General features: G+C 38.7%; 2 protein-coding genes across 3 annotated transcripts; one reads left to right on the top strand and one right to left on the bottom strand.

Moving 5' to 3' along the window:
• Nucleotides 1-521: 521 nt before the first annotated feature.
• Nucleotides 522-4,136, top strand: aspdh (aspartate dehydrogenase domain containing). 2 transcript variants are annotated; one of them, XM_079822155.1, is made up of 8 exons: nucleotides 522-602; nucleotides 1,254-1,304; nucleotides 1,665-1,809; nucleotides 2,013-2,097; nucleotides 2,239-2,388; nucleotides 2,609-2,832; nucleotides 3,044-3,183; nucleotides 3,467-4,136. In XM_079822155.1, the coding sequence occupies exons 2-8, from the start codon at nucleotides 1,256-1,258 to the stop codon at nucleotides 3,502-3,504; spliced, it is 831 nt and encodes a 276-aa protein (XP_079678281.1). In that variant the 5' UTR covers nucleotides 522-602; nucleotides 1,254-1,255; the 3' UTR covers nucleotides 3,505-4,136. The 2 variants fall into 2 exon arrangements, with proteins under 2 accessions (XP_079678281.1, XP_079678280.1); XM_079822154.1 differs by having other exon boundaries at nucleotides 523-616; nucleotides 3,467-4,135.
• gys1 (glycogen synthase 1 (muscle)) lies at nucleotides 3,589-17,784 on the bottom strand. Its single transcript, XM_079822143.1, has 16 exons — nucleotides 17,691-17,784; nucleotides 16,454-16,572; nucleotides 14,999-15,180; nucleotides 14,214-14,405; nucleotides 11,533-11,718; nucleotides 10,663-10,807; nucleotides 10,294-10,411; nucleotides 10,082-10,202; nucleotides 9,340-9,446; nucleotides 6,821-6,880; nucleotides 6,536-6,728; nucleotides 6,318-6,444; nucleotides 5,707-5,802; nucleotides 5,441-5,604; nucleotides 5,194-5,274; nucleotides 3,589-4,892 (listed from the first exon to the last, which is right to left on the bottom strand). The coding sequence occupies exons 2-16, from the start codon at nucleotides 16,569-16,571 to the stop codon at nucleotides 4,680-4,682; spliced, it is 2,103 nt and encodes a 700-aa protein (XP_079678269.1). The 5' UTR covers nucleotide 16,572; nucleotides 17,691-17,784; the 3' UTR covers nucleotides 3,589-4,679.
• Nucleotides 17,785-18,243: the final 459 nt, after the last annotated feature.

Below are 18,243 nucleotides of genomic sequence, written 5' to 3'. Positions count from 1 at the left end.
CTTTTTAATTATTATTGATAATTAGCTTCTCTGATGGTAGTGGTTCAAAACTGCTAGCAGACAAGGCTTAAGCCTAGTCTCAGACTAAAATGCATTATTGAGATGTTTTAACAGAAAGAAAAAAAAACTTCCAGTCAACTTGCATAGGCTATGTCAGTGCCATTGTTTTGTCTCAAGATGCACACCAGTAATATTTTTTCTAAGACATGTTTATAACAGCTTCTTAAATGCCCTAATTGAACTATAAGGCCTAGACCTGACTTAATCTAAGCCCTGTCTATGAAACTGGGCCTAAATGTTTTATTTTTGGGGAGTCTATAACATTTTTGTCTTTCACTTGTTAATAAGGTGTGTTTTTAAGACCTATAGATTTTTAGATGGCATGGCAACTTAATTAAGTTTCTAGGTCTGGGTTCAGGATCACCGTTTCTACCACAAATACAGTAGCCTACACCTTTAAAATATCTGAACTCCAATGCATTCACACAAAGTCTAATCATTAACATGAACTTTAACCCGCTCCGTCCAAACAATCTCTGAAGTTCAAACAGCGAAGCAAGAGATCGGCGAACATCGAGAAGAAAGAGAGAAATAGAGAAAGGGTGAGGAATAGCAGGTAAGTGAGGGTTGTGGGGAGATATTGGGCCGGTGAGATTAGTGTGTTTTTAGAGATAAAGGAGAATATAGTTGGAGGCTGACAGAGCCCGACAGAGAGGTGGAGAAAATGAAAAGTGGGAGGGGCCAAAGATTGAATCAATAGCTAGCATGTGTGGGAAATAAAGGCTACATGCAATATACGCAAATCTACTACATGTTTCAGAAGTTACAAAATAAACTACTTTTGTTGTTATATAGTTGTGGATAATAAGTAGGCTACCTCCCTTAAAGGAACAGTTCGCCCTAAAATGGAAATTCTGTCAACATATGCTCTCCCTCAAGTTTCTTTCTTCTGCTGAAAACAAAAGAAGATATTTTAAAAAATGTCAGTTGAAGAAACAGTTGATGGTCCCCATTGACTCCTAGGAAGTAAATGGGGACCATCAACTTTTTGGTTAATGAAAATATCTTATTTTGTGTTCAGCAGAAGAAAGAAACTCATAGCTACAGGGTTTTGAACAAGTTGAGGGAGAGTATATGTTGACAGAATTTTCATTTTAGGGTGAACTATTCCTTTAAAATACTTTAGCAGACCAACAGATTAGACATTCTAGGAATGCAGTTATGGTTTTTCTGAATCTCTTCTCACTTTGTAGATATGACTGATAGAACCTTAAAGGTTGGAATTGTGGGATATGGACATTTAGGTGAGTTTTGTTTCAAAACCCACAACTTTCTCTACAGTATTACACCTTGGTTTATTTTAATTTGCACTATTAAATATTACCTTTGATAAATGATTTGATACTCTATACGTACTATTATATTTTGAAATATAACATCTTAAGGCCATTTTCTCAATTAATCTGCATAGAACCATATACGTGGTCATTGAAAAGTATCAGGGACATTGATTATTGATTCATTAGTGAATCTGTCCATACCACAAACCCCTAAAATGTCATGAAAATGTATTGTTCGAAGAGCTGTAATCACACTTATGTTCAGTATCAATCATGTTCTGTCAAACCATGAAGCTTGTATTTCATCTTTCTCTCCACTTTCAGGCCAGTTTCTTGTTGAGAAGATCCAAAGGGAAGGGCCTAAATTGGGGCTGCAATTAGCATTCGTTTGGAACCGAAATACAGACAAACTTAAAGATCCATTGCTCAAAGAGCTCATTCTCCATGACCTCTCAGATTTCACACGCAGGTAAACATTGCAAATATTTTTTGTATGAACGTGCATGATGCATAAGCTGAATTCAGGTTGACTGGAGCACTTCCACAGTCATCTCAGTGGCAAAAAAGTGTCCCAATCAACCTGAATTTGTTTAAATGTAAACGGGAGAGCAAAACAGAGCTAGGTAATGTGGCACTTATAAGTGTCTTATATGTGTGTTTGGTGTGTTTCAGAGAAACTGATGTAATAGTGGAGGTGTGTCATCCACAGATAGTTAAAGAGTTTGGGGTCAGATTTCTGTCACACGCTCATTTCCTGGTAACTTTACTGTTTACCTCTATATTATCTCCTGAAATCCTGTTTGCCATATTATTTACATTTATTTCATAATTATTACGAGCTGTGTTGGTTATGTTATTGTTATACGACCATCCCTGATCAAGTTTTTCCCTCCCTCAGGTGGGCAGCCCTTCTGCCCTCTCTGACCCTCAGCTTGAGCAAGAACTCCACACTGCTGCAAAACAATATAAGAAAACACTTTATGTTCCCAGTGGTGCATTATGGGGTGGCCAAGATATTCAAAAAATGAATGACAGCGGAACATTGCGGGTGAGACCATTTTGTTATAATTATTTAGATTCACTCTACACATTTTATTATGATTGTTCATAAAAAATATTTATTTTCAACAGGTGGTTTTTGTTGTTGTTGTTGTTTTAAAAAAAAAAAGCAAAATAAAATATTAAGATAACTTAATCATAGCTAAAGTTCAATTAAGTTTTACTGTCCCTCCCACATTAAAAGTCATTTTCAAATGTCTTTCTCGTAGGCTCTCTCAATCCGTATGTCTAAACACCCCTCTTGCTTTCGACTGACTGGTGGCCTGCTCTCTGATTGGACGGAGGGAGAGGGGAGGCGGGTCTTGTACCACGGCTCAGTAGCAGAGCTCTGCCCCATAGCCCCCAACAATGTGAACACTATGGCAGCTGCGGCTATAGCAGCATCAAAGTTGGGCTTTCATGGGGTTACTGGAGAAATCGTTTCAGACACTGCGTGAGTTGCCAACTGGTCCTCGAAATGTTTAACTCCTCAGAAAACGCAACAAAACTGTCTCCATACCTAGACTTTTCAGCTTGTTGCTAGGTAACTTAGTAGCTCACTGGCTCAAGTAAAAAACAAAAAACAAACATTATAATTTAGGTGTGGGTTTGTGTTCAAATCCCTAACCTTGAGTATGAGCTTCTCTTCTTGCCCTTCTCTCCAGATTAGCAGACTACCATATTGTGGAGGTTGAGGTAAATGGTCCAGATGGGTTCTCAGTGAAAACAGTAAGACAGAACCCCGCCAAACTGGGAGCTGTAACAGGAAATGCCACATACAATTCCTTCTGGAGCAGCTTACTGGGTATGTTTGTGTAAGAAAGACAGATGGAGTGCATATAGCCAAAAAACACAGTATGTGCTGAACATCCTAAGCCAAGTCTGGTTTTACACAGATAATATAGCAATAAAAAACAATTCCATCATAAACTTTTGCATTCTTTTGTTACTATCTTCTTTGCTTTCTGTCCTGCTAAAATTAATGAAAAGTGCAAAGTGGTACATGAATATGATGTTACCTACCTATTATTATCTGTCTTACTATATATTACAGTACATCTGAATTATGTTTTGTCTTTTTTTTCCAGTCTGCAGGGGTCATGGAGGGAGGGTATATCTGTGTTGATGACAGTGGACTGCTGCAGAAAGTGTACAAGTTAACCAAAGAATAACAGTTGAATCACATGATGAATTAATAAAACGTGTCATGTCAATAATGTTGTAGACTTTAATCTCAGTTGTACAGCCATGACAGAAATGACAAACTCAAACAGTGCTCGTGTATATTTGTATATTACAGTATCAATGATGCTCCAGTGTATTCTTTTAGCTGGTTAGCTTTTTGCTACATTGTTTGCTTGTCATTTAACTCCTTTCTTTAATAATAATGATAATAATAATACAAATTGATGGATAGTCACTATGTTTTTGACAGTACATAATACAGCAAAGTGAAATCTAGAATTACGAGAATGATTATGCATAATGGTATAGTCTGTCGTCATTTACTCAAGTCTTTTGAAACGTGTATGAAATTCTTGCTTTCGTGAAACACAAATAGAGAAGTTTAGCTCTTTGATACTAACACAATTCAAGTGTTAATCACCAATCACATTTTAGTGAATAACAGATTTAATTTGGGTCTGTTCTGAATACAAATATCTTTAGAAGACTTTGTGCACCATCTGGATTATTTTGATCATATTTTTATGTTTTGAACCTTGACTTTTTCTATATAAAAGAGCAGCGTAAACATTCTTTAAAAGGTTCTTCTTTTGTGGTCCACAGAAGAAAGTCATACAGGTTTGGAACAAAGTGTATAAATAATGCATTTTTCTTAAACCTTTCCTTTAAGGAATTTATACGCCTCTGATTTCTAATAAGGGTCTCTTTAATATAATTGCTTTCATCACAATTAGTTTATCATAGGAAGAAACCTACATTAGAACGTAAAACACTTTAATTTGTATTGTCACAGTGGCCATTTGAATGTCAGCTTTAGTATGAATTTATATGAACAGTCATTTGAATAATTAGCTACTATTTAATTATTGTCTCTCCTTTGTTTTGTACTAAGCCTTGTATGAAAGACACCAGTGAAATCTTCACAAACTATGGCTCACCACATACTTAAATATATTATTTATTTCTCTTCAGAAAACCAACATGCAAACAGAGTGTTTGCAGGCATTATGTTCACTTTTAGGGGAGTGTTGTTATGTGTTTAAAGTGTGTGTGTCAGTGTATACAAGTGCCTCACTGTATAAGCTGCGGTGTATATATATGCATGTAGGGGTGTGTTTAGTTTTTCTCTGGAAGATCGTCTGTATGGTTCTTGTTCCGGTTCGGTAAGGTTAGTGGTTGGCGGATGTTGACCCGGTCTTTCTCTGCTTCCAGCTCTTCGTCATATGGTTCCTCCTCATCCTCACCCTCGCTATGATGAGGAGACGAGTGAAGCGAGTGGGCGGGAGACGGGGGCACAGAGGCAGGCCGCGGGTAACGGAAGCCTGTAGCCTGGATTACATGAACAAAAGAATAAATGTCAAATATTTACATCTAGTTCTTAGAGATTACCAGAGCTGTCTAGACTAGAGTATTCAGTGGTTGCTCCCCATTGTCCACAACAGTATTCAAAAGTCTCATAACTTTTTTTTAGTTGTTTGTAACTAACTTTAAAAAAAATGTTTACACTCAATTTCTACCAAAGGAAATTGGACGTCTGCTGAGGCTTCCTAGTGGGCACCAGCCCCCTGGTTGAGAAGCGCTGGTCTAGATAATTAAATGTAAGACTTAATTTAAAATTTGTTTTACTTACTGAAGCGAGTTCTTGTGGCTCATAGATGTATGTGTCCGGGAAAGCTTTCGCTAAAGCCATATGACGGGCAGAAATGTAATACTAAGAAGTAAAAAACATGTTATATTAGTTCACGAAAAATACTTGTTAGCTTTATTGTTTTGATGCATATTCAGTTATTTGGACACATCTTGTGGTTGACAGTCCTGGGTGGTATGACCTTGGAAAAAGTAATGAATTGATATTGTGTGTGTGAGTGTGTGTCTACCCTGCCCAGATATCTCCAGTCTAGCAGGTCACTGAGGCGCTCGGTTCGATTCCTTTGAATGATCCTCTGCCTGCGACTCTGCTGACAGAACTGGAACAGGTAAGATGTCAGCTGATTACACGACTCATCCACCCCACGATACCGACGATCCAGAATATAGATGCCTGCGAGAGGGAATTAGGAACCAAATAAAAATGACACTTGAAAAAAATGTTTAATCTTGTAGCTGCTGTTTATCTTTTCCACCGCATATGTACAGCTCTCACCGTAAGCTGATGGGTCGGCAATGCGCTCCTCCATGAAACAGCCAAACCCAGACAGGTTAGTGGAGATCGATGGGATACCCATCACTGTACACTCAGCTGAGAGATGAGAGAGATGTGTTCATTGTGTTGAGTGGCAGTTATTAATATACATTTATTTCGTTTATACACTACCGTTAAAATGTTTGGGGTCAGTAAGATTTTTTCACGTTTTTGAAAGAAGTCTCATACTTACCAACGCTGCATTTATTTGATCAAAAATACAGTAAAAACAATATATATATATATATTTTTTTTTTAAATGCTGATTTTAAAAGCATTTTAATATGCTGATTTGCTGCTCAAGAAACATGTATTATTATTAATTTTGAAAATAGCTGTGCTGCTTAATCTTTTTTTGTAAACTAATACTTTTTCAGGTTTCTTTGATGAATAGAAAAATCAAAAGAACACAATGTATTTTAAATAAGTCTTTTGTAAAATTATAAAAGTGTCACTTTAGATCATTTTAATACAGCATTGCTAAATAAAAGTATTCATTTCTTTCAAAAAAAATTAATTTGAGACACCAAACATTTGAACAGTAGTGTACATACTGTATAGTGTAGTAATACCTGGTGTGTATCCCCAGGGCTCATAGTAAGATGGAAATACTCCAAGGTGGCAGCCTCTCACAAACTCCTCGTAGTCCATTGGCAGGAGAGGAGAAGTTGAGGAGAGAAACTCTGGATGGAAGATCACCTAGGAGAAGAATATGAGGCTTTAAAAAAATGATTCAATTAGTGAGCCTTAAATTAGATCCAGGTTATTATAGCACAGTGTGTCTGTGTACCTTTACTCTGTCCTGAGAGGTGTTGAAGAGGCCAATGCGGCGGATGCAGTTGAGGATGGGGTCACTGCTGTCCTCCAGCATGTTGTGAGTGCAGACGGGGGGCAGACACTGCCGTTGAGTGGCGAAGATGGCACGCTTCATTATGGTGAAGTCCTCTTTATCTAAAATCTTAGACACATCAGGCAACTGCCCTCTGAGAAGAAAAAAAAAAAAAAGAGCACAATGTCACTCCGAAGAAGAGATTCACAAATTTTTTAATGCAGTCGAACACAAGCGGCAACTCACACTAAAAGTGATTCATAGAGTTTCTTCCCGAAGCGCTCCTTCACAGTATGTGCAGTGTCCCTGACAATACAATAAAAGATGCAATATCACAACAAAATTCATTCACTGTTCAAAAGACCCTGATTCCCTGAAAATAAGGGTGCTTTCACACTAGCACTTTTGGTGCGCACCAGAGTTCAGTTTGTTTGGATGATGTGAACACTGATTTCCGAACTCGGGTGCGCACTCGTGAATTGTACCTGAATCTGCATTAAATAGGGTGGTCTGGGGTACACATTCATACTAAAATCACAGAAGTGAATCGCTATTAATGCGTGGGGAGCAATCGAATTCGGGTTCGGACCAGGCAATCGATCGATCCTAAAACTTTGGTTAAAAAAAAACTGCATATGTGTTTTTGAGTAAATAAATATAACATGATAATGAGTAAATAATAAAATTACTATAATTTTAACTATTCCTTTCAATTAGGTGATATGACTACTGTTTATTTTAAGAATAAAAACATTTTTCTTTCTACATCATAAAACTATTTTTAAACAATTGTTAATTGAAATGAACCTAAAATAAAATAAATGTTGAAATGTTGCCTTAGCAACTAACTAAAATAAAAGTTAAAGGTGTAAATAGATCTCTATTTATCTAAATTATAGATATTATAGATTTATCTAAATTATAGATAAATAGAAATAACAAAAACAAACTATATATATATAGAGAGAGGAAAATAAGTATTTGAACACCCTGCTATTTTGCAAGTTCTCCCACTTAGAAATCATGGAGGGGTCTGAAATTGTCATCGTAGGTGCATGTCCACTGTGAGAGACATAATCTAAAAAAAAAAAATCCAGAAATCAAAATGTATGATTTTTTTAAAACTATTTATTTGTATGATACAGCTGCAAATAAGTAGTTGAACACCTGTCTATCAGCTAGAATTCTGACCCTCAAAGACCTGTTAGTCTGCCTTTAAAATGTCCACCTCCACTCCATTTATTATCCTAAATTAGATGCACCTGTTTGAGGTCGTTAGCTGCATAAAGACACCTGTCCACCCCATACAATCAGTAAGAATCCAACTACTAACATGGCCAAGACCAAAGAGCTGCCCAAAGACACTAGAGACAAAATTGTACACCTCCACAAGGCTGGAAAGGGCTACGGGGAAATTGCCAAGCAGCTTGGTGAAAAAAAGTCCACTGTTGGAGCAATCATTAGAAAATGGAAGAAGCTAAACATGACTGTCAATTTCCCTCGGACTGAGGCTCCATGCAAGATCTCACCTCGTGGGGTCTCAATGATCCTAAGAAAGGTGAGAAATCAGCCCAGAACTACACGGGAGGAGCTGGTCAATGACCTGAAAAGAGCTGGGACCACCGTTTCCAAGGTTACTGTTGGTAATACACAAGACGTCATGGTTTGAAATCATGCATGGCACGGAAGGTTCCCCTGCTTAAACCAGCACATGTCCAGGCCCTCTTAAGTTTGCCAATGACCATTTGGATGATCCAGAGGAGTCATGGGAGAAAGTCATGTGGTCAGATGAGACCAAAATAGAACTTTTTGGTCATAATTCCACTAAACGTGTTTGGAGGATGAAGAATGATGAGTACCATCCCAAGAACACCATCCCTACTGTGAAGCATGGGGGTGGTAGCATCATGCTTTGGGGGCGTTTTTCTGCACATGGGACAGGGCGACTGCACTGAATTAAGGAGAGGATGACCGGGGCCATGTATTGCGAGATTTTGGGGAACAACCTCCTTCCCTCAGTTAGAGCATTGAAGATGGGTCGAGGCTGGGTCTTCCCAGCATGACAACATGACAATGACCCGAAGTACACAGCCAGGATAACCAAGGAGTGGCTCTGTAAGAAGCATATCAAGGTTCTGGCGTGGCCTAGCCAGTCTCCAGACCTAAACCCAATAGAGTATCTTTGGAGGGAGCTCAAACTCCGTGTTTCTCAGCGACATGCCAGAAACCTGACTGATCTAGAGAAGATCTGTGTGGAGGAGTGGGCCAAAATCCCTCCTGCAGTGTGTGCAAACCTGGTGAAAAACTACAGGAAACGTTTGACCTCTGTAATTGCAAACAAAGGCTACTGTACCAAATATTAACATTGATTTTCTCAGGTGTTGAAATACTTATTTGCAGCTGTATCATACAAATAAATAGTAAAAAAAAAGCATACATTGTGATTTCTGGATTTTTTTTTTTTCGATTATGTCTCTCTCACAGTGGACATTGCATCTATGATGACAATTTCAGACCCCTCCATTATTTCTAAGTGAGATAACTTGCATAATAGCAGGGTGTTCAAATACTTATTTTCCTCACTATATATATATATAATTAATAATAAAAAAATCATTCACTTTTGTTTTTATATTACATTAACACTGCTTTCAAGACATGTGGTGGCACTTTAGGTGAACTTGGAAGTTTATATGAGGCAAGTAGGTTGAACTACACAGGGTCTTTCACAATAGTAGTCCTCACAGTGCCTCTGTAATGGTTACCAGAGCTGTTTCCGTACGGCTTGGCCCTTCAGGGTCTCCACGTTGAAATTGTTGGTGCGAGCAGGCATGATGAAGAATACTATTACAGTCACCTCACTGTGATTCACCTGGAACAACAAGAATAATGATTAAAATCAAGGTCACATTTAAATCTTTTATAGCAAGATTTTTCATCTTTATACAATTTTTATGTGTTTATACTGTGAGTTATCAAATGCACAGTGTACACTAGTGATGCGCGGATTGCGGTTATATCCGCGGGTCAGGCGGGCCAAGTAATACAAAATAACATTCCACATTGTGTGTGTGTGTATGTATGAGATAAATCATTATATGTTGATTTTATTAAAGACACATAATTCTAATTTCACTATAAAATGTAACCAATGTGCCACACTCTTTTACTTTTTTGTTTTCAACAACAACATATATCTTTTCAGGTGCTCCAAGCATGTTTTTTTTTCTTTTTTTGTGCAATATGGGCTATGTTTGAACACACTGAAAAAAAATGTTTTTCTTATTTTAACTTTAACTGTATACGTTGGAAAGTACATAATTTCGTTGTATGCTTGTTTGTACAATGACAATAAAATAAACTAATCAAATCTTATCTAGTGGCCATTATATAAAACACAAAGGAAAACCCCCACATGAGATATTGCTTAAAAACTTAACAGCTTTGACTAAAAAGTAAAAACATACACAAGCTTACACAAATGCACCCTAAAACACAAATACTTGCCCGCAGTAGGTAATTCAGTCTGGCCAAAGCTTCAAGAAAGATATCAGCTCCTTTATTTGTGAATTCATAGCGTCCAGCAATAAAAAGAAACACTGTCTTGTCAAGGTTAAAATCTAAATGCCTGCAGGGAACAAAAACAACAAGAAAACACATGTATGAGTGTTTTCACTTATGGACATGTGAATATGATTGTGTGTATTATGAACTCTGACCCATAGAAATGGCCTCTGACAAACTCCTGGATGCGTGCTTTACTCTGTGCGTGGAGGTTCTGGAACTCATGCATGGCTGAGAACTTCTTCACATTCAGACCGTTTGGAGTCACAATATCTGATAATGAAAGTTGATATCTTTAGCAAATGGTTAAAACTCGGTCAAAAAGCAGCAGCTTCCTGGCCAAAATTCCATTTCTGAACTAAACTCAAGAAGCCTCCTGAGTGGAAACGAGGTAAGAATCCCTTCTAATACCAGATCAATCTGCCCATGATGACAAATGGTATCACCTGACTGGCTCATGATGCCATTAGAAATGTAGTGTTAGTGTCTCTGTAGAAAACAGTACAAGAAGAAACTTAAGTCACCTGGTTTCCGCTTTAATAAGTGCTCGGCCTCAATGGCGGTGATCTGAGAGACGGTGGTGAAAACGTGTGCACAGCGGGCCGCTGCACGCTCCAGACAGTACCGGTGGTAGATCTGCCTGTCACCTGCCTCTTTATCCAAATTAAACTACACATGGAGAAATAACGGGAGACACTTCAGAACACTTTCTTTAAAGGTAAAGCATGTAAAAAATGTTGTGTTACAATACTCTCTCTTAACCCAGTTCTTTTGTTTATTGACAAGTATTAGTATGCCATTCATGGGTTTATCTACCCAAAAAGTGTAAACATTGAGCCTCCCCGGGAGCCTGGATGCCAGCCGAACTTAGCCCCCCCACAACATTTGAGATCAGGAGGTTCGGTCTGGATTTGATCCGTCGCACGTCAAGTCAAGTTTAGCGCATGTTTACAGAGAAAAACAGCGCTGGCTGTTCTCTCAATAGTGTCTGTTTATTTTACTGACTGAGAAATGGCCAAACTATTTCAAGTGGATTCAGGCCGTTTTGCAAACGCATTTGACCCATTCATAATTTGGAACACAATTTAAGCGTCAAATGTGACGCTTTAGTTGAAAAAGCGTCAGTTCAGCTACACAGTTTAACTTCTTGAACCTAATGCTGTTAAACCGAATATACATGGAAATGTTTTTTTTTCTTAAATATCCACATAAACAACAAATTGTTCAATTGCAATTCACAACCTCACAGCTAGATGCCGCAAAAAATGTAGGGATTCCAGAATTTCCCCCTGGGATCCATAAACTTCTCCCTCCCTCCCTCCCTCCCTCCCTCCCTCCCTCCCTCCCTAGATTAGATTAATAAACAATAATAGGGAAGTTTCTCTTGCACAAACCTCTGCGAGGTTGTTGTAGAAGTCGACACTCCCGGCACAAAGGTATCGGCCAAGCAGAGTAGCATGGGTGGTGAAGATGGTTGCTACAGGTAACTGGCGCTGCCTGCATAAGACAAGCCCCAAACCTGCCAGCCACTCGTGAAAATGTGCCACAATGTGTGGAGGGTCGTCACACTGAGCTGCATACTGAAACACACATAAACAAATCATTATAAATGAGAAGGACCTAAAAAGTTATTCCAAATAAAAAGATAAGATGTTTATTTTATATATATATATATATATTTACCACGAATACCATGTTTTACCATGACTAATATCAATCTGTATCAAATATGATAAAACAGTGCTGTGTTACCCCACATACACAGTCAGGGAAAAGCGGAAGCGGTCATCTGTGGCATAATAAAAGCTCCTCAAAATCAAGGCAAAAGCACTCTCTCTTCTCAAAGCATTGTCTCAGATCACCGCCTTAGATTTATATATATATATATATATATATATGGCGGTGATCTGAGATGATGCTTTGAGAAGAGAGAGTGCTTTTGCCAGGAGCTTTTATTATGCCACAGATGACCGCTTCCGCTTTTCCCTGACTATGTGTATGTGGGGTAACACAGCACTGTTTTATCATATTTGATACAGATTGATATTAGTCATGGTAAAACATGGTATTCGCTGTAAATCATGATAAAAGATTTAAACAATAAGACTAACTGTGTTGAGCTATATAACAATGATTAGTTTTCTGTCGATGAATGTATCCAAACAGTTGCTCACCTGTCTAATAAAATACATAATATATTAAAGGATCTTTGGTGTTTTTTAAATGGTTTCCGGAAATCAAGGGTAATGCGGGGAAGATGTCATTGATAGGCAACGCAACGAGTCTTCGAACCTGTGTGTATGCCTACTAGTGTTGTCAAAAATATTGATATTTCGCTATGTATCGATACTGAATATCTGAAACGATACAATACTCATTTTCTACAGTATCGATATCAGCTGTGCTTTCCTCTCCTCGCTGACCGACAGCGAGTTGACACGCACCCGCCTCCTCTCATTCAGTCCGTTTAATCCTCTGAACACGGCGAACGGGTGTTCTGCTCGATTTTTCATGACTGTGTGTTAGTATTGGTGTGACCGGTCTGCATTTCGCACGGAGTTGCACAATGTTAATTCTACTAATTCCCGCAGATTTCGCATTCGCATCTGAAGCGCACACACACATAACGTAATAAAGCCGCCTCTGACATACAAGTGCAATTGCTTATTAATGGTCAAATACACTCAACAATGTCTCAATGCCCATCTTGGTGAGTTTTAACGTTAACATAGTCGTAACCAGCTCAAAGGAACAGTGGGATCCATGCGTGCGTCAGGTCTTAAAGGGACAGAAGTTATTTAATATTCAAACTACAAAAAGACAAACGATCACTTACGAGTACACATATTCTGAATGCCTTCGGCAGAATTCAAATGAGCCATTTTAATCTAGATTAATTCCAAGATTACAGTGAGATTAATCTAGATTAAAAAAAATGTATCTATGCCCACCACTAATTTTAATACAAATATCTTACATATTGTGCCTTTGATTCCCTGGATTATAAAAAAAAATAGGTTATTTAATACCCCAAATTTTTTTGTTGAATTTCCTGACCAAAAAAACACAGACCTACAGTGAATAAAATATAATATTCATAAAGATATTATAAAAAGAAGGAATGACACACCAGTATAGTTAGTTAACCAAAACAACTAAAAATATTTTCCGTTAATTTAAATAAAACTAAGATAAAATGCAATATAAATATTAAAGCTGCAAGCAGCGATGAAAGGGCCCTCGTACCCTGGACCACCACCACTCAGTGGCCTCAGGAAAACAGCAAATAGTGGGCGACATGCATTTAAGTGGGTAAATATAAGAGAAATTTTGCAAAGTCACATCAATGTGCCACATTTCCTGCTGCCAGAAGGTGGTGCTTTGAGTATAACTGATTATTGGCATGTAGTTGTCTTCAGGTCAGGACTATTTTCAAACTTTGGGGCAGAACGGACATTGTATGTCTAACTTACAACAGCTTCCTGTTTCATGGCGTTAATCGCATACATTAGCACTTAGCCACGTGTTGTATGATTTAATGTGTTTCTAGCATGTTTGGTACTTCATGGCATATTTAAATGAGTTTCTGGGAGTTAATTATAGTGTATATTACGCCACTTCCTGTTGCCAGCAGGTGGCGCTATAACTAATTAATTTTGGCATGTAGACGTCTTCAGGCCAGGACTCTAAAAAAACATGTGAAGTTTGGGGCAGATCGGACATTGTATGCCCGAGTTACAACAACTTCCTGTTTTATGGCGAAACAACGAACAATAATAATAATAGGCTGAGCAATTCCAATAGGAATTCACACCATCGGTGCTCGGGCCCTAATTAGATAATCCTAAATTAAAGGTTAGAAATGTCACAACTAACTGAAATAAATACGTACAAGTTGAAGTACTAAATTACTAAAACTGAATTAAAAATAAATGAAAGCTAAATGAAACAATGACAAAAGCAAATAACAAAATTACTAAAACATAAATAACTTAAAAGTGAAAATAAATAAATAAATAAACGCCAGTTAAAAATATTATTAAATACTAGAAATAGTAAAAAAAACACTGAACACCTCTCCCAGTAGCCATGCAGTGAGGAAGCCAAAGAGAACAGCATCGTTAGCCTCTCTGTCGAACCAGGGCACACCAACACCGCATTTCTCCCACAATTCACTCTTCCAGCGGTCCAGAGACCAGGCCGTGAAGCCCACGTCTAGCAGAATCACATATGGAGAGCCTTCAATCAGCCATCGACCAAAATATACCTAGAGATAGAGGAAGGAATGAAGTCAGAAACTTTATCACTTTGCTGGAAATTTGAAATGATTCATGAAAACATTCATGGAAATCGTATTTTGATAACCAAGATTACCACACTTGCTGATATTGTCTTCATACAGTTTTGCCCAATTTATTCAATCTTTAGTTAATACTTTCTATGAGAAACCTGGATATGAGCAACACCAATGCTGGCACCAATTCATACATCTCTCATGGGGAAATTTCCTCAAGAAACTGAAATAGACCTCAGTCTATCTGTAGGACACGGATATAGCCTTTAACCTTTAAACACACACACACACACACACACACACACACACACACACACACAAACACACAAAAACACACACAAACACACACACACACACACACGGGAGAAGTCACACAGACACTCTCCAGAATGAAGGTTTAGGGTTTCACTGAGGATAAGAGCAGATTAAAATGGGCTGCGTGGTGTGTGTGCACATATTAGTGTGGATAAATGAGTGTGAACAAACCCAGAGCTAGAAACCGGCTTTCTTTTTCATAGTATGTATTAAGTCAACTACCCAGCAAGTATGTGCGCGCATTTGTATACCTTGCACCCACTGCTGTTCATTTTATCAATGGTTCTTCGGAGTGCTGGATCACAGGGTTCGATCAGCTCCACTTGCGTCCTGACATTGGACTCAATATAGGGGCCCACTAGGTAGTAGTTCTCACCCCATTCCTCGCAGGTCAGACGCGCCTTTGTCTGGATCACCGTGTAAATGCCACCAACTGCCACAAAACGAGAGTGATTAGTTAACCTTTAACAGATGTATTGGTCCAGCAAAGACCACCCAACCCTTTGAACTTGACGTTGTCGAAAGCTATCGCAATTTCTCCTTGACCTTTACATAATCTAGCTGTCCATAGTATATAATATTCACAGAGTGCAGCAAATACCAAAACCAGGGTCACATGACTCTTGCACCCCCAAGTATGTGGATGGATACAGTGTCTGTCAGCACTTGGCACTCGAGTCATGTGGTGTATAGGTTTTTGTGGTGTGGCAACAACAACAGTATCTGGTTTCAAAACTGTAGAGGATTGTAGACTAATAACCCTCTCAAAGGCATTTAAAACAATTGGTTATTGGTTAATACATTCTATTGTATCAAAAACCTCTCGTCTCAAATGTTTACCAAATATATTGACGCTTTCTATAGAAATTCAATAGGCTACTTAAAATGCAGTATGGTTTGTTTACCAGTCCAGCTCTGGCTACTGGAGATAAAACCTTTAACCTTTCATTAAATAGAAGATAAACCAAATACACTCAAGTATTATAACCCTATAACTCTTCCATCTCAACTGTGGCCATGCATACATCACTAGCGGCTCAATCCTAACAGAGAGAGTAAAAAACTCTGGTATGATAGCAGATCGATTTTTGTCATAAAAAAACAATACTAAATGTACACTACCGCTCAAAAGTTTGGGATCATTTTTTTAAAGAAATTATTAATTTAATTCAGGAGGATGCATAACATTGTTCAAAAATTACAGTAAAGACACATATAATGTTACAAAAGATTCTATTCACCTGAAAAAGTGCATCACAGTTTCTACATTACCAAATGTTTTTTAGACACCAGACTTTTTTCACAAACAATTTAGCCTTACCGACCCCAAACTTAAACGGCAGTGTAGATCTTTGAGGATATGAAATAAAATGGTAAATGGACTGCATTTATATAGCGCTTTTAACAGACCAATGGCCTTCCAAAGCGCTTTTACATATTGCCTCACATTCACCCATTCACACACCGACGGCGGTGTCAGCCATGCAAGGCGCCATCCAGCTCGTCGGGAGCAGCTGGGGTTAGGTGTCTTGCTCATGGACACCTCGGCACTTGGTCAGGTGGAGCCGGGGATCGAACCACCAACCTTCCAGTTTGTAGACAACCTACATGAACCACTGAGCCACTGCCGCCCAATATGGTTGGAAATGTCAATGGTGATACATTAGCAAACAAAACATCATATCCAAGAAAAGAAACAAGCACACCTTTATTAGCGACCTCCCATGCAATCTCAAACAGGACTGCATCCTCCCGATCAAACTCTTCATCCCAGTCCTCCAGGCCAGACAGGGAGGTGACCGACAAACTGCGCGTCAGTGGCATACTAGGTAATGGAAAACAATGATAATATCAATCAATTTATTGCATTGTGCTTTCATGTGCTGTCGACTGCATTGAAGTCCTGACATTTAAACTAAATGTGTCGCATATATCCATCATACAATGATGTGTGTAGCCTTATGTGACACACAAGAGCTGTCTACATCAGTATATGACCTTCAATTGCGCCACACACACACACTTCCTCACTTTCCCCAAAATTACATCAATTTATATCCACAGGATTTCCTTAAAATGACTCATTTTACAACATCTTCCATCTTGCTCATTTTTTTTCAACTCTTCCTCGCTCTGCTTTGCACATGCAAACACATTTGAAAAACTCCTCTTATGAGTGAGTCCATGTTCAGATCAGGTTTGGGGTCTACAAATACATTCTGACATTGTGCCTTCATCTCAAGTCTAGGCATGACCTTTCATACATCACAACACCAGGACAATCATTCACACCATCACTTACACACCCAATTACAACATACCTTGAGCAACATGAGGCCTGTTTTAAGAGAAGGACAAAAAAGTGATTGAGAGAAGAGGCTTATAGTCTATAATCCAAGCCAGGCTTCATTCATGAAATAACGGAACTTAAAGGTCCTCCATACTACATAAACGCACCTTAACGCACTGGCTACATGGATAATGAAACCCCTATGTAGTATATTTAAGTGTTAGTGAAGTGTCATTCATACTGAGCGCTCTTTACAACTGAGTCTCTCTCGGACGCATATGGGTTGCGTGCGTGCGTGCGCCCTGACATGTACGTGCGCTCTGACCACGCAGGAATAGTCAAACGCAGAACGTCATTGTCATCATAACAGAATAGCAAATAAAGTTTTTCGTGGGAATAAAAATGTCAGTGCGTAGTATAAACAGGTGGACACGATCAAAAAGTCGCACGTTTTCATCTGCACACTTGAGGAAGGACGGACTGGCCAAACCACGCAGTCTGCAAAAGTGGGTTTGACAGGGGCAAACGAAGAGCAATGCGCGTGACAGGAATCACGGGCTTTGCAGATGGACGATAATGTCCCTCCACGGGTTTTAAAACATACGGACATTTAATTTCAGACTGACAACACACAAAAGCTGTTATGCACTCACCCTGCGGTTGGGTCTTTTCCTCGCTCAGCTGTGCAAGCCTCACATCTGCTGAAATCAGTCACCAGGAGGAGGATTTGACAGTGGGTGGAGTCTCTAGAGCAAATGCACCTTGTCTGTTGGACAATTTGGCTGTCCGTCAGCGTGACAGTTCGCACGCGACCAGGTACGTCATATAAAAATGGGCGGGTCTTATGTGTGCCGCCGTCTCCGCCTCCTTGATCTCTGGGTAGCAGCATCTACGGTCGCACCACTCACTTCCCCAGAGAACTAGGCGTTTACCTGTATGATCATTTTGATTGGCTAAATAATTTCCTTAGGCAACTCATAAGGAAGTTAAGTTCGTTTTTTATGCGTTTATGCGCATTTTCAGCGACACATCTTTAGAAACCAACTAGCTGCCTTGATCAAAATAATCAAAGACTTATGTACATACAGTATATGACAAAAATATAATCAAATTGTTTTAAAATAAGGTAATAGAATTGAATATATGAATGATATATGTTACTGTAATTTAATATAAAATATAATATTTGTCACTGTACTTACTTTT

This window comes from Gobio gobio (genome assembly GCF_949357685.1).
Source record: "Gobio gobio genome assembly, chromosome: 1".
Lineage (NCBI taxonomy): Eukaryota > Metazoa > Chordata > Actinopteri > Cypriniformes > Gobionidae > Gobio > Gobio gobio.
The sequence above is the reverse complement of the archived record's forward strand: the minus strand, read 5'-3'. Positions and strand labels throughout refer to the sequence as shown.